General features: G+C 45.0%; 1 protein-coding gene across 1 annotated transcript in view; it reads left to right on the top strand.

The window, feature by feature from the left end:
* The window catches only part of LOC119179011 (uncharacterized), a 53,065-nt gene that overhangs the window by 24,106 nt on the left and 6,183 nt on the right, over positions 1-22,776 (top strand). The window contains exons 2-4 of the mRNA XM_037430094.2: positions 7,202-8,142; positions 13,025-14,317; positions 15,371-15,598. Of these exons, the coding sequence (XP_037285991.2) occupies positions 7,570-8,142; positions 13,025-14,317; positions 15,371-15,598 (2,094 nt within the window). The 5' untranslated portion in view covers positions 7,202-7,569. The remainder of the gene's footprint in view (positions 1-7,201; positions 8,143-13,024; positions 14,318-15,370; positions 15,599-22,776) is intronic.

The raw sequence follows: 22,776 nt of genomic DNA, 5'->3' as shown, positions 1-22,776 counted from the left end.
TGCGTCGGGAAGAGGACTTCACACCCGTATGCCCAAAGATGCATCATTGTTAATCCAGAAAATACGCTTTGCCAACCGTCATACCAGCCCTTCCCCTGTAATGCAGGCACGGCAAGAGGAGGTTGTTGAACGGTATTAACGTGTTATGCGCACTTCTTCGCTCTCGGATTCAGCTTGGCGCTGTAGACGTGCACCGTGTGCGCACCCTGAGGTGCTAAGGTATGCACGCACAGCTCTGCTTCGTCCACCAGGCTCGCCTGCCCACTCGCTGAACTCTCCCGCCCCAGCTGCTGCGGGTACGCGCGACTTTCAGGCATTCACTCAACACTTTCAGTCAATGGCTATATTTGGTGCTAGTGTCAGTTACCCAGGATCAGTTTCTTTGCATCTACTGCTAAAAGACTTACCACATGATTCCAACATGTCACAGGACGTTCTGCTATCACCGCCATTCGATGACCAAATAAAGGGCACATTAGACGCAATGAAAAAAGGTTCGGCCCAGGGCCTGACGGACTCCCTGCAGAGTTTTTTGTAGAGTTCTGGCTTATCATTTGTACAATTATGTCACGCGTCATTCGCAAGTGTTTTCGAGATGTTACCTTTCCAACCCCTTTCCACAAAGGCCGTATGACACTAGTTCCCAAGAAAGACCCAATGTCCACGTGACTAGAAGATGGGCACCCTGTTACCCTGCTCGATGTAGATTACAAGCTCTTGACCAACATCTTGGTGCACCGAATCAGTCCATCTCTTGCAACATTAATCACTCGCCACCAGGTCTGTTCTGTTCTGGGCCGAGAAATACACACCTATATGTAGTTAACGCGTGACATCCTTGAGTATACCACTAGCCGATGTGCGCAAGGACTGTTGGTTTCCTTAGATCAAGAGAAAGCGTTTGATTTCATAGAACATGGCTACACACTAAATGTTTTACATAAATTCAGATTCCCAGATAGGTTCATTGACCTCATCCATGCGATGTACATTAATTCAGAAAGTACCCTTTATATCAATTCCCGTGAAAGTAACCCATTTAAATTCACGCGTGGGGTCCATCAAGGGTGTCCCCTCTCCCCAGTGTTATTTATCCTTTCATTAGAACACTTCTTGAAGGCTGTTGAACGTCACCCGCAGATTCGAGGCTTATCCCTACCCGGTAACACTTAAGTAAAGGTCACTTCATATGCAGATGACATTACTTTATATGTACATAATGAAGGGTCACTGCAGCATGCTCTTGATACTTTCCCTGATTTCGGCATTATCTCGGGTGCAATGTTAAGCTTTTATAAAAGCCAGTATTTTTTATTGGCAACACCAGTGGTCGAATCAGCATCACGTCGCCTTTACAGTGGTCTCCTAACATTGCAACACTCGCAGTTACTTTCACTGCATTTGGTGTCCAGGATAGCATCTGGTTGTACAAACTCTTGAAAGTGGTATCAAAGAGGCCAGGTACTTTGAATTCCCCCTCTTGGAACGCCGATACTTAACTTAAACGGTGTACCTAGGAAAAGTTTCGTACCTTTGCCATTTTGTTAAACCACCGCTCCACGTCTGCAGCAAAGCTGAACCGCTAGATCGAGGTGGTTTTTCACTTCCTGACGTTTCCGTCAAGGCTTCTACATTGTGCCTCCGCACTCTATTGCGAATACTAAGCAATGATGACATGCCCGCTCAGACACTGGTTCGCTACCATCTGGGGCCATCACTGCGTGTCTTCTTGCCGGATAGCCATATCAACCAAGGTCCCCAATTAACTGTATTACCGTCTTTGTATCGGGCCCTTCTGGCATTTCACCGACTTTTGAAAGCTACGTGCCCAGAGATGGAGGTGGCCGACTCTAAAGTGGTGGACACAATTGCCGCCCTTCTATGGCCCTTGGTGCCCCAGCATCGTTCATCTATAATGAATTGCGCTTGAAAACCAAGAACATCAGCAGTGTTGCCAGGACATTTCAGAGACTTTGGCGGTTGGGCTGGGGCTTGCCCCCACGCGAGATTGGTTGCAGCGGTGGCAGGTGGTTCGCCCTTCCACTTGCCCCAACTGCGTCACGGTAGAGACCAATCTACATGCGATGATTGAATGTGTGGTCTCTCGCCTTTTTTGGCGTGCGGTTCATGCTGGTATTCGGAGAAACCAGCTTTTGGAGAAACTGATGTGAGGTCGTAGTTGCCGATTGCCGCCGGCGTGCTTTGTGGCCTATACTGGGGAGAATAAGACGAGAGATCCTCGCGTTTCACTCTGAGGAGCTTTTTTTCCTTGGGGAGCATGAGTTTCTGCGGCATTGGTCGTGCCCTTTCGTCAAGGTTGAACATGAAAGGATACAACTCATTTTTCGACTGACTTAGTGCTAAGCAGTGCCCGTTGAGTTGTTATATATAATTTCATTTGTTACAAATCGTGTTTCATTGCATATATTGTATAGTTATATCACTGTACCATGTTATCGCATTGAGTTCTTGTGTACATGTATGCCAACATTGTCATGTGTATTAGGCCAAATGTCTTCACTGCAACGTAGTGATGTTGGTCGTGATACATAGATGTGCCGAAATGTACGTGCCCTGTTACTAGAATTTTATGAAGCATTTGTGTTCTGTACATACTGTAAATAATTTTTTTTCTAAACGCAATTATGTATTTTTTGGGATCCAAGGGACGTCTTTAGGCCCTCTTATAGTAGAGTACGAAGTACTCTAAATCGCTAACTACTTTTTCCTAAACAAATATGTATTCCTACGGGACGGCTTTAAGCTATCTTATGGTAGAATACCTTCTACTCTAAATCATTCAACACTTTTTTTGAACCCACAAACATGTATTTCTACAGAACGAGTTTAAGCTATCCCATAGTAGAGTACCTAGTACTCTAAATCGTTACCCACTTTCTTTAAACACGCAAACATCGCTCGAAATATGTGACGAGCAGTTGCTTTGATTTTCGTTTGATTTATTGGTACTACATGCCTACACCGGTTTTAGCAGGGCGAAACACAACATATGAAAAAAACTACATAATTGTACTAAAATATGTGTGCATGCAAGTGTTACAGAAAAAATACACTAAAGTAACGTTAAATTCAGGCTCAGTCATTGAACAACGCATTTATAAAACGTGCGAATGAGGCGAAGAATCAGGCAGCACAGTTAAAAATACACGCAATCGCTATGAAAATGAGCAGTCAAGTTTCAGTCTTCACAATGAATAAAAATGGTGATACTGAATGGCCTTGAACTATGGAGCTGCGGAGGTTGTTCCAGTTTATCGCTGTCTGCGGGAAAAAAGAATCGTTATGTGAACGAATCTTTCAAGTAGTTATCATAAATTTGATATAATATTTTCGTCACGTGGACACCAGAGAACGACGTGCAACACCTTCGTATTTATGTCGAGGGAAGCACCTTTCGTGGCACACGTTCTCCCTTTTGCCAAAAGAGTGAAATAGGGGTTTTCGCGAAGGAAGTATGGCGATCTCCATTAGCGGTGACTTGGAGTACTCTTGTCCTGATGAAGCAGTAGCTACGAAGCAAACTCGAAGCCCGAAGTTGCCGCAGTGAAGAAATTAATCAACTCTATAACTATTAACCAGATAGCATTAAAGTGCTTGTTTAGCGAAAATTCCAGTTCTGACGTTGTTTGTTGTGAGCTAAAAATCGTCTTTATCAGTAAGAGAAAATTCGGTTAGACGTTGATAGATAATCGGAACCTGCGGTCTACTCGAGAATCGAGCCCAGGCATTTTGCGTCCATGGAAAGGAGGTGTTCTACTACGGGGCTACTCCTGTGCTTGATTAGGCTTCGTAGGAAAAAAGAGCTCGTGCTCAGGACCCACATCTTCTCGTGCTCAAGACACATTAATATAAAAAAAATTACCTTTTCACACTTTTACAGCCCCCGCAAGTTTTCTATGAGTAGTGTGTGTGTGTGTGTGTGTGCGTGTGTGCGTGTGTGCGCGCGCGCGCGTGTGTGTGTGTGTGTGTGTGCGCGTGTGTGTGTGTGTGTGTGTGTGTGTGTGTGTGTGTGTGTGTGTGTGTGTGTGTGTGTGTGTGTGTGTGTGTGTGTGTGTGTGTGTGCATCCATTCTTGCGCCTTCACCCTAGCAAGCTTCATTGATAGCGCTCAAGTTTCTGTTCCAAGCAATGGATGTATGCTTAGATTTTTTTCAGGCTGTGAAGAGCTGCATTTAGCTCCATTGTTTGGCATTTCCCCTCCACACTTTTGGTAATCTCATTGCCTGTATAAAAAAAACAGCGAGCATTTGCCTCCGCGAACTTCTTTATTACTGACATGCAATGAGAGAGATGCGGCCAGTATGCTCGCCTTCATTAACAGTGTCATTATCCACGGCAGCTGCGTCAAAAGGGTTCATGCACAGTGTCGATGCAGCCTCGGCAATCTTCAGCTCAGCTGACGGTTCCCGGCGACGCTTGGTAGGCGCACGAGCTCTGTACCTTCTTGCACTGAACAAATACGCCGGGAGGCCGTAGAAATTCCCCGGCACAGCGTCCAGCAAAAGTTTCAGAGCATCGCGCCACATCTTCACGACAACTCGTCCGATTATACACTGATTCATGCGTAATATCGCGCTCTCATCGAAGTGCTTTTCGCACACACACAATTGAGGGGAGTCAAATGGGAAACCACTGGTTTCTTGTCGTGGACCCACCCTTCATTGTCTAGGGAGCCAGAACCTACACTTTTTTTTGTCACTTCGCTCCCACGAACAAAACATCATTTTCGATCTCCAGGCAGAACACGCACAACACCAAAGATACGATGAAGAACTTGCGGGGACGCTGACTCGTCGTATCTGCTTGCAGTGCACAAAGCTCTCCCGTGCTCTCCCATAGTTACGCCGAAGCTTCATGACTTGCAAAAGTATTGAAGAACTCCGGTAGTAGACATTCGTTTACGAAAGCACGTGTCTTTCGCGCATACAGAAGTTATGGATCAGTACCAACGAAGCCGATCTCGGTGCCTTCAAGACACCTTCAAACGGCCAGTGCTACGCACAGGAACGTACCTTTGATTTCGGGACGGTTGAAGGTAGTGCGCGCGGGGCCCGATTACTCCATCGCGTCGTACTCCTAAAGCCGACACTGAAGCGTCGTCTTAATTTAAAACTTTGTTTCACAGCAGAACCCATTTGCAACGTATGCAATCATGTAAAACCTTCGCGCATAAGTGCAGCTACTCTCTGCGCCATGTTTGGCGAGAAAGTGTCACGCCACCACCTTGAAGAATCGTCACCACGCGCGAGCTACTACGTGTGCTGCTCTTCCGTCTCGTTCCGCTTTCGTGGGGGCGCTTTTTTTTTTATTTTACTCCAACATTATCGGAAGTAGCAGCAGCGAGTGACGCAGGTGTTTCTGCGTGTCTGGCAGTTGCGCTGGCAGTACAGTCGTGGCACCCATCCGCAGCCGAGACTGCACAGCTTGAACGTAAAGTTTGCGCGCTTCCAACACTGGCAGAGAAGCCTGTTTGAGATGATAGAGCTATTTGGAAATAAGTCGAGGCCAGTTTCATGGTATGCTTTATAGCCAGCTCGCAGAGCTCAGAAAAGTCGCGTGAAGACAAACGTGCAGTGCAGCCGACAACCCTGTCCACATTGCTACCGACATGCTGAGGCTGTGCGCTGTTCGGTGTTAATCGCTAGAACTAATTTATTTTTTTAATCGAGTGTGATTTTTATAAAGACGTATACAATTTAGAACGTGTTCAGCATGATTAGACGTGAAATTTCGCTCGCCATACTAGACGCAAGAGCGCCTATGGGACTTTTGCGGCTTGTTTCCAAAGCTTTTCATGGCCGGCAGACCCATGCGAGATTGCACGTCTGGTAATGGTCAGGTTGACTGATCGACTTAGTGAGCAGACGTGGACATTAGCTTAGAGAACAAAATAAGCAATAAATCAATTGGAACGAGGGCAATGGTAAGAGGTATCAAAATCAACTAAAGAGAAAACAAGACATGTGCGGAAAAAAAAACAACCCGCATGAAGGCATAAATTCAATGAATAGCTACAGGTACAAGAAATGCAGACATCGCGGTAAGTTAAATAAATAACTAGACAAGATAGACACAAATTAAAGACGAAGAATTATGAGAAAAATTCTGCGCCCGCTTCTGAGCCTTGCGTTACAGCTCACACTATTACACTAAAGCTTGTTTGTAACTAAGCAGCGGCAACAAAAAGAAAGTAGTGTATATACGGACCATATCAGCTCGTGGTGCTCGTCGGGGGGCGATGTGGTGGGGATGGACTTGCCAACTTCAGTAGATTACGGGAGTGACCGGTTTCACAGCCGACTCGATTAGTTGCAGTAGAACACTCCACGCTCTCTGCCAACGCGAGACTCGTGACACCGATGAATGCGCCCTTCGCTGGTTCAACGTCGACTGTCGAAGCAGCCGAATTCGTTCGAGGCGTACGCGTCCACGCTGGAGACGCATTCCACGAACACGTTCACTTCGCTTCAAGTGTGGGAAAGTACCGGAGGCACCGTTTTCCCTACGTCATTTGCGGAAAACCTTTCTCCTGACAGCATGGTGCACTTCCATCGATGAAAGGATGCCCGAGCGAGCATTGTAGACTTTTCATGCAGTTAGTATAGCAAATTGCTGATCCTTCAGTGTCAATTCTTTTCATTGTAGTAAACGTGGATGAGGGTATCATTACTGATCAACGCGCAATAAACCATCTGCCGTGAAAACGTAACGCTCATTGCTCACTCTCAGCTATATGCTGATGCCCTGAAATCTGTTATCTGCTTCCAAGGATTATTGCTCCAATATGCCGGCTCTTGGATGATCTAGAACCCTTTCAACGTCGATGATGCAGAGACCAATGGTAGCTGTATAGCTTGGCCTAGCTCATCCTTTTTTAACTTTCTTACCTTTCTCTCACCACGTTTATGACTTGCGTCGACGCTGGCAACTTCCGATCCTCTTTTACGATCAAACTTTAGATGCACGCACTGTTACTAGCCATACGCCACGCTCTTCTTTCCAGCTGTCTTTTACAACTGACGCTAGCGTTCCTCGCCTTAGTCTCGAGAAAGAGCACTGCTCGATATATTAACCCCAACGCCGCCTACTTGCCCAGCGCGTAGAAGGCAGTCGAGATGAGTCTTCAATTGCCCCGTCATAAGGCTTATTATTACACGCTCGCCCTTTTTTTTTATTTACAGGCGTCTCCGAAACCAGTAGCTGGAAGAGTGTCGGGGCTCCAATGAAACCTCCTCTCAGAAGGCAGTTCACCATCATAGCCCGGACGGACGATGCTCATGGAGGTTACGCGGAACCATATGGGCCCCGCTACGGCCGTCGATGCAATCTTCCGACCGCAGAGGCAGCGACGGCAGCAAAATAAACAAACGCCCGACGCGAAGCCCGCAAGGCTGGCTGTAGCAGCGGCGGCGTGGCACCGTAAAAAAGGCAACCGCGAACCGCCAACGCCGCACCGCTCTGGGGTCGCACGTGGACCGGAGCTGCAACCGCCGCAGTCCTGGCGGCTACAAACGCTTCACAGGGCTCAGTCGCAGGTCACACCACGACAATGGCTGCAGTGACTGCCACAGCGGTAGACTTTCTTCTAGCCTTCGTTGTTCTTGGGTTCTCAATTGTTGGGGCGCACATAGAAACCGCCGGTGAGCCGTGGACTGCATCTATAACGCCGGAGCTGCTTCTCGCCGATCGCGTCAGGCTTGGACTCGACGGACCTAGCTGTACGGACCGGTGCAGTGCGACGGACAAGCCGAGAATGTGCAAGTGTCGCTCTCCCGAGCAGTGCTCGCAGACGGGCGACTGCTGCGCCGACCGTTTCATCGGGGAGGTTCCCAGGCCGAGGATCGCCTGCGTTCCCGCGGTTTCCGACCGGGAACTGACGGCCGTCGTCCGTTGTCCCGAAGCGTGGACACCAGCTGATGTGAGGGAAAACGACACGCGAGCGCGGTGCGAGAGTGCGAACCCGCGCCACTTCAACCTCACGTACCTGGACGATCTGCCGGTGCTGAGCCGCCTCACCTGGACACTGTACAGGAACGTGTACTGCGCCTCCTGCAACGGCGACACCAGAGACCTGCGCAGCTGGACTCTCGTCGTGCAATGCACCCCCAAAGAGCTGTCTGAGGTGAGAGTCGCAATTTAGTGCGATAAACACGTAATATGCATTGCTTATGAGTACTAATGCGCGTTGCACAATCATTACCCTGCCATCGCTTCTAAGTGAGAATTTCGACCCTTCTTATTATATATTTATTTTAAATGCTGTCGCTCCAAGATCAGGCCATAGCAGGTGGAGAGTGCAATATACACGCATATTTCTAACCATTCTTTTTTTCTAACAAATAACGAGAGCAGCAACAACGGTAATTATCATGCAGCTTGTACAGTAACTACTATGTTGAAGTTCTGCAATTTACTGGCAAGACAACGTCAGGCAAATATGGTAGTACTTATTGATTTGACGCATTGTAAACATCGATGAGTTCATTGTAACATCAAAGTACATGTTCCTTCTTAAAATGGGAAGTCACCAATGCTACATAATTTAGCGACAAATGGTATGCGATTTAGACTTGTTAAAACGTTATAGTACAAAGTTCTGTTACCCTGCTGATATTTAAAATATTTGTTCATTCGCTACTTTGCTTGAAGTAGTGGTTACTTCACACTCTAACCTAACAAATCATTAGTGACTGCGTATAAAGTCGAACCCACTTATAACGATACCAATTTAAAGGGACACTAAAGATCATAGTGATCATTCGTGCATTAGTAAAGTACAATTTCACAATCATGAAAACACTACTCTTACCACGACACGACGCTTGATAAGTGGGAAAACGCACTAGAAAAAAAAAGTTAATGGGGACGCCAGATTTATACTTCCACACTAAACACCGTGACGACATGGATTTCAAAGGTGTCTACTGGGTATTACGTAGCTTCTAATTGATAAATATGATACCCATCGATATTTGTGGGTGCCACATACCTAGCATGCAAAAGCTCATAATAATTCGTCGCGCCATTGTCAGAAAAGTACTAAATGTATACTTTGAAATTTTAGATGTCACGCACGCAAGTTTCGACGCCAAATTTAAAAGCGAAACTTCAACGTTCATTTTCTCCGCTAATAATAAACTTGTGATAGTGAAGCAAGTGGCATGAAAGTTGCACTTTGTCAATACAAACCAAGCCATTGTTTCTCTTTAGACTTACTTTAACAATATATCATTCATAACAATGAGAAACTGCTGCACCGTCGACGTTTGTATGTTTACTGCGGGGAAATAACCCGCCAACAGCAATGCGCGCATGCCGTATTATGGGTTACAGCAATGAATTAAGCCTGTTGGGGTGCCCATGCCGAATGGTAATCAAACGTGAAATCCTTGAAAATAAAAAAAAGAAAAGGAGGAATTTGATGTGGCTGATTGTGTGAGTTGGTGATACATAGGTTGGTGATACATGGAAAACATATATTTTATCTCTTTTGTTGTTTTTGTTTGCGATTTGGTCTCATTGTGTGGCTACGAAATCGTTTCATGTGTCAGTGTATATTTCACAAGCTTTCTGATAAACATTCAGTAGGTAGTAAGCGCTTGTTTTGGTCTATCCTATCGCGTCTACGTAGTGTGCTCTCATTTCAAACACAGAAATTTGAGTTGATAAACCCCAGCCCACAACCTACAACCCCTAACGCCCACAACCCAAACATACCACCCCCCTCCCTTCAAACTTGCGGTATGCTTCGTCGCATAGCGTTCTAGGATTGCGACAAAGTTGGCTTTTGAAATCTGTTCCTATGCGGGAGTGACGGTGGCTTCTGTTAAAACATGAAATTTCAGTCCAAAGATGAGACTTGCAAGACCTACAGTGCCAGAAACTTCAGATGTCGTCCTGAACTCGTTTTATTGAGAATCCTTGGTGATACGAATATTTTTGGCGTCCCGTGAGACCAAGAATATTCGTATAATCCGAAATTCGTATACCAGTACCATAGGAAACTAGCATCCGACGAAAAAAAGCTGCGACACCTTTTCATTTGTTATTTTGCACGGCCGTAGCAACGTCAAAAAGACCCCTTCATAATTTTCAGTCAAGTTTTAGATGTCGGCAATCTTACTAGCGCTCGTACTTATACTGTCCATATACATGTGTCTCATTAATGAACCATGGTGCGTGGTGACCCCCGACAGCAGTAGCTTCCTTCGAGTCTTAATGCGATAGCGATAAAAAGCTCGTGTCGCCGAAAACCCGCCGCCGGCGTCGGCTCCACTGGTTGTGAGCGAAAAATCGTCTGTGCGTCTGTGACCGAAAAAATCAAGTTACCGAGATAGCCATGGGAGGCCGCTACTTGTCCACGCGTGCGTGCACGATCCCACTGAAAAAAGCAGCGCATTCGAAGAAAAAAAAAAGTGATGAATGTCACGAGGCGCTGTAGTTTCTTTGCCCTGCCACCCCTTCCTGCTTAACCTCCAGCGCTTTCGTCGGGACGAGAGAAGAGAGAAAGCAATTGCAGCATGTGACAAAACTTTGTAACTCCACTCGCACTGGACAGATTCTTGAAATTTCCGTGGCGTTAAATTTGTGAGACAATAAGCTCTTCTAGTGAATTCATTGCATGGTTACTTGAAACAAGTGTTTCGGGGCCCCTTTAACGCATTTTTTTCGACAGGTGTCACGACGAAAACAAGCCCATTCGGCGATAATAGCGCGCGCTGGTCCAATCTACTGTGTGCGTGTTTGTGTGCGTGCGTGTGTATGTAACAAAACATATGAATAAGTATGCACTTAACGCTTGAAGGGTGCACTAGGGGCCGGATTTCGCTATCGCGTTCAACTCTTGCAGACGCATCTTAAGTGTCTCCTAGTTCTTTAGTATGGTTTTTTTGCTTGACACCGGAGCACTGAGGTGAAAGTAACAAAAAAGCGCTTTCTGGCAAGGAATCAAGGCCTCGGAATTTCAGAACCATGGTCTTGTTATGATTTTATTATTGCGGAGGTGTTGGGGATATATTTTAAGGCCATGTCCGCGCAAGTGCCGCCACAAAAGTCACGTATGTTGAATTTGAGAGGCCTTACACCTCCGCCAAGACCATCCTCGCCTTCTTTCGGTCTTCGTCCACCTTTCATAAGATGCCTGATGCACGAGGCAGGCCTATGTGTTCACAGTACAATGACTGCAGCCCGCGTTGACGCATTTGAAGAAATAATAATAAAGCATGGCATCAATGTCGAAACACGAAGGTACACGGAGGCAAGGAGGCCCACTGCTCACTTTCCTGTTGCTATTGATTTCTGTTGCGTGTAGTATAGGTTACAGTCCTTAGTCCTTCTTTATTTCTACTACTAAGCGCCGGGCCTTTGGCAGCTGTGGGGGCAGTGGTATGCTGGCGTAACGCAGACATCGCTGGCGGCAAAAAAGAAGTTTATTCCTCTTCTGAGGCTTGATGTTATTAGGTGCAGAGCATACTAATTAAAACCACGTGAATAAAAAGGAAGCCCGAGAGAAAGAAAGAGAGAAAGAAACTGGTAAAATAGGGAAAAGATAAATAAAAAAGAAATAAAAAGACAAATGTCAGAAAACACTGTTAACAACAAAGAAGAAGAGGAAGACAAGGAAACAAAAAATTGAAGTTTTTAAATTTTGGTAAAACATAACTAATCTCTTCTGAACTGTTTTGCTCAGGTTTTTACGGCAGTCTGATACACGAGCTCAAAAACATTGTACTTGTAGTCTTAATTCATTGTGTATCATTACCTTTTTTTTAAAATCACGTAACAATTTCGAATTCCCTCTCCAATTTTCAACTACTCCTTCTAGGCCAATCCCACAGAGTGTGCGCACGCCATTGTTTTTTTTTTTTTTTAGGAAACACAAATAGAGGAGGCCAGCTCTGTCCTTCTTTCAGGTGTGGCCTCGCTATTGCGAAGCTGGATAATGTTTTTGTTTGTTTGTTTGCTAATCACTTCAGTAAAATTATAGCAACACGCACGTGTGGATTATTGTGGCCTCTGTCAGAATATTACCCACCCTGAAGGCCATGCTATTCTAAACCACGGCGGCATAACGCAAGTTTCACGGACATCAAAAGCTGGCTCGCTTGATAGTACGTACATGTTATCACCGCTTTTTTAGTTACGTCTAGTGGTTCCACCTTCAAGCTATGCGGAGCTTGCTTGTTATAAAGCCGTTCTCTGCTGTGAAAATTAAGCGTAAGCAATGACTTAATATGTTAACCAGAGTTTTTTTTTTCTTGTTACACCGTTCACAAACCTGATAGCTTTCAGCAATAATGTTGCCTGGTATTCTCAGGATTACATTCGACAAACTTAGGACACTTCACGTAAGTAGTTTTTATAGCTGCTTTATTGTTGTCTAAAATTTCGGACGTCAAACTGTTGAGTTCTGTTTGTTTTGTTTTTTTGTGTGTAAATCTTGAGCACAGGCTTTTTGTTTCATTCTGACAGTGCGCTTTTGGGTTTTTCTTTCTTTGCTTTTGCAGTCAATGCGTTTACAATCTTTTCTTCCAGTGTGGTCAAAGGAGCTGCTACTCAAAAGGAGACTGAATATGTGCATTGTTATCTACAGGCCAAACAAAACTCACCTCAGAAGCTTAGCACCACACAATAATGTTTTCTTGGTCAAGTTGATGCGCTATTCTCTGCTCCATATTTCATTGCTATATTTTCCTCCTCCTGTGTTTTCGCGCCCGAAAATTGCTTCACTACATCTTTAAGAGCCGCAGAAAATTTGTGAGAGCCTGTCTTCAACCAGTTCAATGCAAGGTGGGAATACAGACTGCAGTATTACAGTGGAACGAAGGCGCACCATGCAAAACGAGTTAAACAGAATGGCACCACGTTTGGAAGCAGAATTATTTTCAATACTTGCTTATGCACTATGTCATTCTATTCTTTCTGGAACCTTATGCAGCCGAATCGTACACTGCTTAGAAGGTCCAGTGACTTCGTTGAATGACTTCCTTTTTACTTTTTCACAGGCTCTCCAAAATGGCACCGCCATCGTAACGGGATATCACTGGAGAACGCGCAAGATGACCGTTCAGTGGGAAGGTGCCACCGGAAAAAGCCCAAGCTGCACGGTGGCGATCAAGGAATTGGTCGACAAAACGGATGAATACGTTATCCGTGAACTGAAAGTAACTCCATGCACCCAGGTTCCTCTGGTCAAGACTTGCCCCAGTAGCTACAACATTGCGGAGGTAATTCAAAAGTGCCGCAGCTACACGAGTGTGCTAGAGGACCGCGTTAACTTGCGCATGTACAAAAATCTCCACTGCGCCATCTGCAACAAACGCAATCCAAACAACCTGAGCTGTAGCTTCAAGGCCCTGCTGGGACCCGCAGTCCGGGATTACTCGGGCGCCTCCTATGCCGTCGTCATGGACTTCAGCAACTGGCAGGCGTCAGTCTTGTCGGCGGCGCCTTCGAAGAACGTCTGTGGCCGCGACGAGATTCACGAACCGGTGTCGAACCGCTGCGTGCGATCCGCCTGCCCGACGGACGTCTGCGTTCGCCGCGACGATTGCCAGTGGACTCGCCTACGACGCGACCAAGTCGTTGTGCGTGACAACTCGACCCTCCTTCCGAACTCCGGCTCTGAAGAGGAGCTGAGGCCGGACCGCTGGCACATGGACGGGCCGGACTCCGTGATGGCCTGCATTTCTCTCGAACAGGGGGACCGCAACGCGGCTCTCAGGCCAGAGGGCTTCGAGAACGTTCTGTCCACCGCCTTGCTTTTATTCTCGGTGTTGTGTCTCGTGCTTCACGTGGTAGCGTACGTACTGGTCCCAAAGCTTCGAACCGGTCCTTCTCGGCTGGTGCTGTGCCTGGCGATCTCCGTACTCTTGGCGCAAGGTAGTTTCGTGGCCGGCGGAATATTCTTCGAGTCCGGCTCGGTGTTGTGCCATGCGTTCGCCGTTGTGTCCCATGGCACTCACCTCGCCGCTTTCTTCTGGATGAACGTTATGGCAATGGACGTGCAACGAACGTTTCGCAGAGGCGTGAGCGGTAGTTCCCGCGCTGCCAGCCGTTTCTGGTCGTACTCGGTGTACGCGTGGCTCGCGCCGGCGCTGCTCGTGGCGGCAGCGTCCACGGTACAGTATCTCAAGCCGGACTCCGGGTGGAGCCCTTCGTACGGCCTGCCCTACTGCTGGATAAATCGGCCGCTCAGCCTGATCGCCTTTTTCGGGGCACCCGTGCTCGTGTTGCTGCTCGCCAACACCGTATTCTTCCTCCTGACAGCACGTAGCATTCACCTCACCACTAAACAGGTTGGGTGGCGTCTTGTACTGCGTTTCTTGTGCTGCTGCTTTTAGTCTAATCTAGCACAACTTGATATGTCATGACATTTTCGCCAGAGTGCGAGAATTGAATAGGCAGGTAGTTTGAAAATATCATTTGTTATCGTGTTGAAAATATCATTCGTTAGAATTCAGATGAGTTCCTGTAAGAGTAGCACTGTGTGCGGTTACCAAGAATAGTTCGCATAATTTTGTTATGTCAATTTCACATTAGAGAAACACAACGAAATTTTACAGTCAGAGAGCATTGCCGATTTTTCATCAGTGCAGGCCAATTCAGACTTACGAACGACAAAACAGCAGTCTACTTCAGACAACATAAGAACAACAGTCGGGCACGCCGCTTTAGTATGGCTAGCCAATGAGCTTGAGGCCTTGACGTGTGTGTGAAACAATGTCCTCTGCACTCAGCGATGTAAGGTGGTCAGCAGCGGTTCAGTAACCATGAGCACTGCTAAATAAATTGGTAATCACCACTAGCGACAATTCAAGAGCTGTCAGCGACTAAATATAATAGCATACTCCACCCCTTCTAATCCCCAACGTTCAATATCAAATATAGTTTGCATACAGCAAACAATGCCAACGTTCCCTCGCCAACTCTCTTCGAAACCAATCTCACCACTTCAGACTTGTGAAAAAAGACCTGAACGGGTGACCCCAATGAATGGAGTTAGCTTAAACACTGTCTCTATAAATTTTCAATATCACTGAACACCCTCTGTTTCCAAGCTTTGTACCACAGATGGATCATTGATACATGGGGTCACACTACAATGAATTTCCAAGACCTCAGTTGCAGTGCCGGGTGACAGTGAAAAAGCTTACCTTTTATTATAGCATTATTTATTCTGTTCTCCATGTATTCTTTTCTGTCTAAATGTATAAGAAGACATCTTCACGCGAATTAAACTTTTAAGTTGGCGCCGTGTCTGTCTTGTCTTCAGCGCTTTTGCATTCGCAGTCACGCACCAGCTAACTGAACAACGCAAGTTATGCTATCTTCTTACTGCTGTTTCGCAGACCAAGGTGGCCAGAAGGTCAGCGTCCACTGCAGGAGCCAGCGGTGAGCAAGGTCGCCTGGCACTCTACGCAAAGCTGGCAGTGGTGTTTGGACTGACGTGGGTGTTTGGTTTTGCGGCTGCCTTGACCGGAGTGCAGGCACTCTGGTACCCGTTCATCGTGCTGTGCAGTCTACAGGGAGCATTCATATTTCTGGCATTCACCTTCAAGAGGAGCGTCCTTCGGATGGTGAGCGCAAACCTAAACACACCTTAGTTTATGACATAGCATCGCTATAGCAAAACGACATGCTAAAACGGAAACGAAGTGGTCGAGACACAACAAAGTAAGCGAGATACAACTATTTCCCGATTCAAAACAGCATAGTAATAATGGGTGAAGTTGAGAAATGCAGAAAAAAAGCAAGATAAAAAAGCCCACGCGAATAGGCCTGGTTTAAACACATCAGAATCACGTTTGTAGTTTTTCGTGTGTACCCTCTTTGCCCAGTGAACAGTTCACGTTGCAAGCTGTTGCTTCGTCCCGTTTCGCCCTTTTTCGTTCGCCTCAACTGTATGCTATCACCTACGCTGTGTACCCTTAGTTACCTGTCCGCTAACACGACCTTCAGAGAAACTTAAATGACCGCGCCGAAAGGGTTCAGATCGACAGTCAGCAAGCACCCGCTTCAGCGTCCACGATTTTTTCGGAACAGTGAAAACATTATGTGTATCGCTTTCATCATGCCACCCGGCAAATGAACCTCTGATTCATCTACTCATCCACTAGAAGCATTCAATACTCAGCAGTGACAAGTCCGGGCACTTTGTTTCCTACTATATATGCATACGAACAACCGTGGCAACGCTGTTCACAAATCAGGGGACAGGTCCCCAGTACCATAGCGACACGCCCTTTTCAAACTATGCATAGAAAACACAGGTTACAGCAGTTTATGCAAAGTGTCCGCCGCGGTGGTGTGGGGGTTACGGTGCTCCGCTGCTGTCACGATTGTGGCAGGATCGGCCGCGGCGGTCGCATTTCGATGGACACGAAAGGCTAGAGACTCGTGTAACATGCGATGCCAGTGCGCGTGAAAGAGCCCCAAGTAGTCGATATTTCGGGAACCCTCCATTGCAGTGCGTGTTATAATTATACCGTGCATATGACACGTAAAACTTCTGATACTAGCGTTTGTTTATGCACAAAGAACAGAAACAAAAAGATGGATTGGCTTCGTCTCAGCGCAGCTTGAGAGGTAGGCGGTTTGCTTGGCCGGCCTACTCTCGTGATCGATGGGACGGTCACACCCACCACCGGCTTTTTTTTTTTGGGGGGGGGGGGGGGGGGGGGCATGTGTAATGCCAGCGCTGACACCATGGCACAGCACACCAGCACCATGACAATCTCTTGTTCATCGCTGGAATCGAACTCATTGACGATGTAGGGAACGCTGTGCGAGAACGGATGAAAATAATTAATGTGGCGCGCTCGGTTTGCTCTGCTCACTCAGCTGGTGGCGATTAGATGATCGGCACCGGTCTCCGGAGTTCTCGCTGATAACGAGATCCGGACGTGACTCTCCGGTTTTGCGACTTCCGGTCACTCGCATGCAGCATCTGCCGTTGTGAACATCAGTCGCTTTTTGGTCGCCAGTCGCGAATGGTCACGCGACCGCTCCTAGTCGCCGGTGTGCACCAGCCTTAAGTGGGCACCACCGGAAAATAGAATGTTTCTGAGATCTTTGGAGGGCAAAAGCTGGCTTCACTATTGCTGGCAAAGCATTGCGGGAGCTTCCACTCCAGCAATTTTTTTTTATAACCTCCTTGGTGTGCACCATGAAAATCGGGTAAATCCCACCCCTCGCCACCGTTCCAAACTACACATTTCGATGAGTTAAAGGTAACACAACACTTGTGTTCTCCTCTTTGCCTTCCATTCCTCGCCTTCCGTACGCTTTTCTTCCAGCACTTTCATTCTCGCGGTGCAACCCTTATTATCGTGGAGTTAAAGGTTCGTCGCTACTGCTTAAAACATGGTTTCGCTTAGCAGTGGTGTCTTAATCCCCGAAAAATTTTACCAAGGTGCCGCATCCCAGATTATCTAGAGATGCAACTGGAGTCATTTGATAGAGCGAATGACGTCAATACGTTATGGGATAAGTTTAAAGATATCATCTTCGCAACATTTCTTTTTAACATGTTGTATTCCCCTCACCCTTTTCTCAAGCATAGGGTAGCCAGCCGGTCTAAGAACTGGCTAACCTCCCTGTCTTTCCGCTTAAGCTCTCTTTCTCCTCCTTAAAGATATCATCAATATCTCTATGCGTAAATACATCCCGATGAAAGTAAAATACGTGAAAAGGTGAAATGCTTGGGTCAATCGAGAAATCGTAGAGTTAAAGAGTAAAATAAAGCGTAGGAAGAAAAATAAGAACCAAAATCATACTGAGATCCGTAATCTATCAATTGCTCTAAAGGAAAAATTATTCATTGCAAAAGAACTTACCATTCCCACACTTTATCAAAGTTCATGAAAGAATCGCCACAGCGTTTTTCGCGTCACCTAGCTCAGTCTCGTGAGAATGTGACTTACATTTCCAGTAATGAATGCATAGTTGGAGACTCCGCTCAAATCGCTGATCAATACAATGAATTTTTCAACTCTGTTTTTGACTCTTTTATGCCTTCACCTGCAACTATACAAGGTAAAATGGACAATACTTATTCAGGCATGCAAGACCTTACGTTATCTAATGAAGGCGTACTTTCACCCTTGTTACAACTAGGTAACAAAAAATCACCTGGCCCGGATAGCATCCCTAATAAATTTCTGCGAAGATATTCGGAGTGGATCGCTAAATACTGATAATTTTCAATGCTTCCATTGAACAGCACAGATTACCATGTGACTGGCTAATGGCACGAGTCGCACCAGTACGCAAAACAGGTGATAAACATGAAGCCCAAAATTATAGACCATTATTCATTACATGTGCATGCTGCAAAGTATTTGAACATATACTACCAAAAAGCTTGTTTAGTTATCTCGAAAGCTCACGCCGGTTCAATCCTAACCAACATGGATTTAGGAGCCGCTTATCCACAATCACCCAACTTGCAGAAACAGTGCACGATTTTGCTCAAGTGAATAATGAAACAGGTCAAATCGATGGAATTTGCTTAGACTTATCTCATGCTTTCGACCACGTCTCGCACTCATATTTGCTTGGTAAACTACTTGATCTCGAAGTTCATTTAAATATAGTTAAGTGAATTCAATCATATCTAACTAATAGGACGCAATACGTGGAGATCTAAGGGAAGAAATTGAAAACTTTAAATGTAACATCCGGCGTCCCTCAAGGGTCGGTATTGGGAACTGTTTTATTTCTTTATTATAATAATGTCATTACAAATTACTTTAGCAGCAAAATCACTGTTCGCCTATTTGCTGACGATTGCCTGATATATTCTAAAATATCATGTCATGAAGGTCAGTTAGAGTTAGCTTCAGCACTACAATCGATTACTGATTGGTGCACACAATGAAAATGAAAATAAACCACGAGAAAACAGTATATGCGCACATAACTAGGAAAACAAAAAATGTGTTAGTTTATAATTACAAGCTAGATGGTAAGCTATTAACACAAGTGAGGCGCTTCAAGTATTTAGGCATTACAATATCTGATGACTTAGCTTGGAAAAAGCATATTTTTAATTTATGTATTACCGTAGAAATTTATCTTTGGACACTACGACGCAAGCTAAAATTTTCCTCTCGAGATGTTAAACTTATTTCATACACGACTTTGATACGACCCGCACTTGAATAGGGTAGCATAATATGGGATCCGTATAGAATGAACAAAATAAAAAAATGAAAAAATGCAGAGACGAGAAGTAAGATTTATTATTTTTTTATTTATTATACCTCATAGGCCCCTATTCAGGGTTTTTACATGAGGGATGGGCATTTGTTGTGAACAATGTCATTGGGGGTCAGTAAAGATATTTAGTACATAATGTCTTTGATTTCTTCGTGAAAATGGATGGGGCTGGAGATGACAACAGCGTCTGTTGGCAGATCATTCCAGTCTTTTGCTGTTTCAATAAAAAAATAATGCTGACCACCCATTGGCTGTGTAAACAGCCAATGGATGGTTGATGCGGTCAGAGTGACGATGAACTTCTTCAATGACTGTCGTAGCAATGCGTGAATGGTAAAACTTATGAAACAAGCACAGCCGCTTAACTTTAGCCTTGTTACAAGTAGAAGAAGATTAGCTTGGCTTCGAAATATGTCGAAATATTGGTACACAGAATCAGTGACCAAAATGCCCACTCAACTAAACTTGCCTGAGCTTTCATTGCGGTGAAAAGTGGCTAGACTAAAATTCAATCACTCGATAAAACATGGTTTCTTCAACTTTAACCCTCACAGATACATACAAAACAGAATGTCACATATTTCACAATCTGTCAGGTCGAGCAATCCAGATCAATTTGTGCCTATACCCGCAAAGATTGGCACCTTTAAATACTCCCTCTTCCCGAAAACAATTGAAGGGTGGAACGTGCTACCGCATAAAATAACAAATATTAACCCTTCAAAGAAATACGAAAAACTTGCACTGGCCTATTATTCTTCCAGGTAATCGTATATAAGCCTTATTAGCTTCTTTTTTTTCTTCAGTGAAATGCGGTTTGTATGGTTTGACATCAGTTACAATAACTATAGATAATGATAAAAAAAGTTCCTGATTTTGTTTTTTTATAATCTTTGAGCATGTGGGATAGTATAGGTTGAGTGTGGTGTCTGCGATTGTGTTGCTTTCTGCTCAATGTTGGTCACTACTGTGTAAAACTTGAGTACTTTTGTGCGTTGTACTTTTGGTAAGAGTTGCTTTTCGTTTGCATTGCGATTTGCATGGTCTGTATGGTGTAGTTTTGTTTAAAGCTGTCAGATACATTGTCTGTCTTGATTTCACTGTGTATTGCTTGTGTCTTTGAACAATGTGTGAAGAGTATTTAGTACTCCACCCTGTATCAGCCTTAGGCTAACAGTATAAATAAATAAGTAAATAAATAAAATAAATAAATAAATAAAAATAAATCAACAAATAAATAAATGAATAAATAAATAAAATCAAGAATGTGCAGGCTAGCCAAATAAATAACCAACTATGTTAGAGGACCCGATACACCCTTTCCTACATTTTGTACGGAACTGAAGCCGGGCACCTAGGTAAGGAGGGGAGCTGCATTCCGACGAAGTTCTCCGACGACGTTACAAAAGCTGGAACATTCTTCGCTATACATGCCCGGTTTTAAGCTTGGCCCCTCCAGTGGCTCATCAATGAAACCTCTCTAGAAACAGTGCTGCGAGTTACCTCAGTCAGGTCCTTCGGCTCCTCTTTCTTCTTCTATCTCTACTACACTTCTTCCTCTCGTAGCCCATTAGCAGCCATATTTCAGTGGGCAACGCCGGTGCACCCTGCATGCTACGCCCTTCTTCAGGCTTCACCTTGGTGAAGCTGAAACACGCTTCCTTACATGCTTCGCCCATCCCCAGTTCATTTTTTCTTAATTGCAGACTTTTGTAGCAAAGAATGAAGAGGTTAAGGCACTTTCCTTGACGCTGCGCAGCGAAGTGAATAATCTGGGTGTTATCGGGAAAAAATGTTTTGCATATTTATTTATTTATTTATTTATTTATTTATTTGTACTTCAAATGCCCAGTGATGGGTATTACATGTGGGGTGCCTATAACTAATACATGATGGTTTCTATAGGTGCTTTTAAGGATGTATGGCTGGAGTCGTGCACCACGTCGGCAGGAAGGCGATTCCAGTCCTTTGCAGTCTGAACGAAAAATGAGTTAATGTGGGTGGTAGTGCGGGCTGCCGGGGGATCAACTGCTTTAGGGCGGTCATGAAGGGATGAAGAATGATGCAAGGGTTCGATATTAGCCAGTTAACGTAAAAGGTTATATAACTTATGAAAAAGACAATCTCGCAGTTTTGCGGCGCTGCTTAAAGGTTTGAAGATGAAGACATGATTTGAGTTAAGTTACACTGGTATGATAAGAGTAGTCCGAAGAAACAAACCTAGCCGCACGATTTTGTCTATATTCCAGCGCGAATTAGAATTTGTGGGTCCCAAACTCAGGAAGCGTATTCAAGTTTTGGCCGAACAAGTGTTAAATATGCTGGCAGTTTTACCGGGGGAGGAACAAGGCACAGATTACGACGCAAATAGCCAAGCGTGCGATTAGACGAGTTTGTGATGTTAGAGATGTGAACGGACCAAGTAACGTTATTGGATAAGTTCACACCAAGGTATTTATACGACGAAGCTGTGTTTATTTCACGGTAAGCTATCGTGCATTTAGTAGAAATGAATGATTGACAACGATGAAAGATTAGAAGGGATCTTTTGCTTGCGTTTAGAGACATTAGCGATTTGTTACAACCGGATTCTGTGAGAGAAAGGTCAGACTGTAGGGTGAGGATGTCAGCGTTGTTAAGTATAGGACGATAAATTACGCAGTCATCAGCAAACAAACGAATTTGAGAAGTACAACCGTTAGGTAAGTCGTAAATGTATATTAGAAAAAGCAACGGTCCCAGAACAGTGTCTTCTGGCACGCCAGAGAACAGGAGATAAGAAATAGGAGTGTTGGTTAGCGTACGCGAACTGTTTATGGTTAGATAAGAAGTCAGAGAGCCAATGATAAACAGAAGGGCTGAGATTTATTCGGGAAAGTTTTAGAAAGAGCCGTTTATGAGGAACCTTGTCAAATGCTTTCTGAAATTCTCTGAAAAGGGAATCAATGGGTATGTTTCGGTCGAGGTGAGAGAATTTGTCATGGATGAAAAGAGTGAGTTGAGTTTCGCAAGACATGTCCTTTTAAAACCCGTGCTAGTTAGGATTGTAGAAATGACAAGACGCCACAAAATTTACCACGTGCGAATGAATTACATGCTCCATAAGTTTAGAACAGACACCAGTGAGGGAAATGGGATGATAGTTATTACATGAAGATGATAAGCCTTTTTTCGGTAGTGGAATTATCTTGCCTACCTTCAAATATTGAGGCACCTCTCCAGATGACAGTGATTGCTGAAAGATACAGCATAAGAACATACTGGTGACGTGTTTAGCATTCTTTAGCAGTTTGGACTTGATCCCGTCAATGGCAACTGAAGACGTTAGCTTAAGCTTGTCAATTAGTATAGCAATACCTTTTTCTTCGAACGTTATATCGGGCAGTAGTGGGTGATCTATAGGTAGGGACATTCGGGAAGGGGAGTGCAGGGCTCAGAAGTGAATACGCTGGAAAAAACAGCGTTGAGTTCATGCGCTATGCTGTTGTCCGGTATAGGCTCGTTATGGTCATTGACTAATGCTAATGCTTTATGT

Source organism: Rhipicephalus microplus, chromosome 7 (assembly GCF_043290135.1).
Source record: "Rhipicephalus microplus isolate Deutch F79 chromosome 7, USDA_Rmic, whole genome shotgun sequence".
Classification (NCBI taxonomy): Eukaryota; Metazoa; Arthropoda; class Arachnida; order Ixodida; family Ixodidae; genus Rhipicephalus; species Rhipicephalus microplus.
This window is presented reverse-complemented; position numbering and strand designations above follow the sequence as displayed.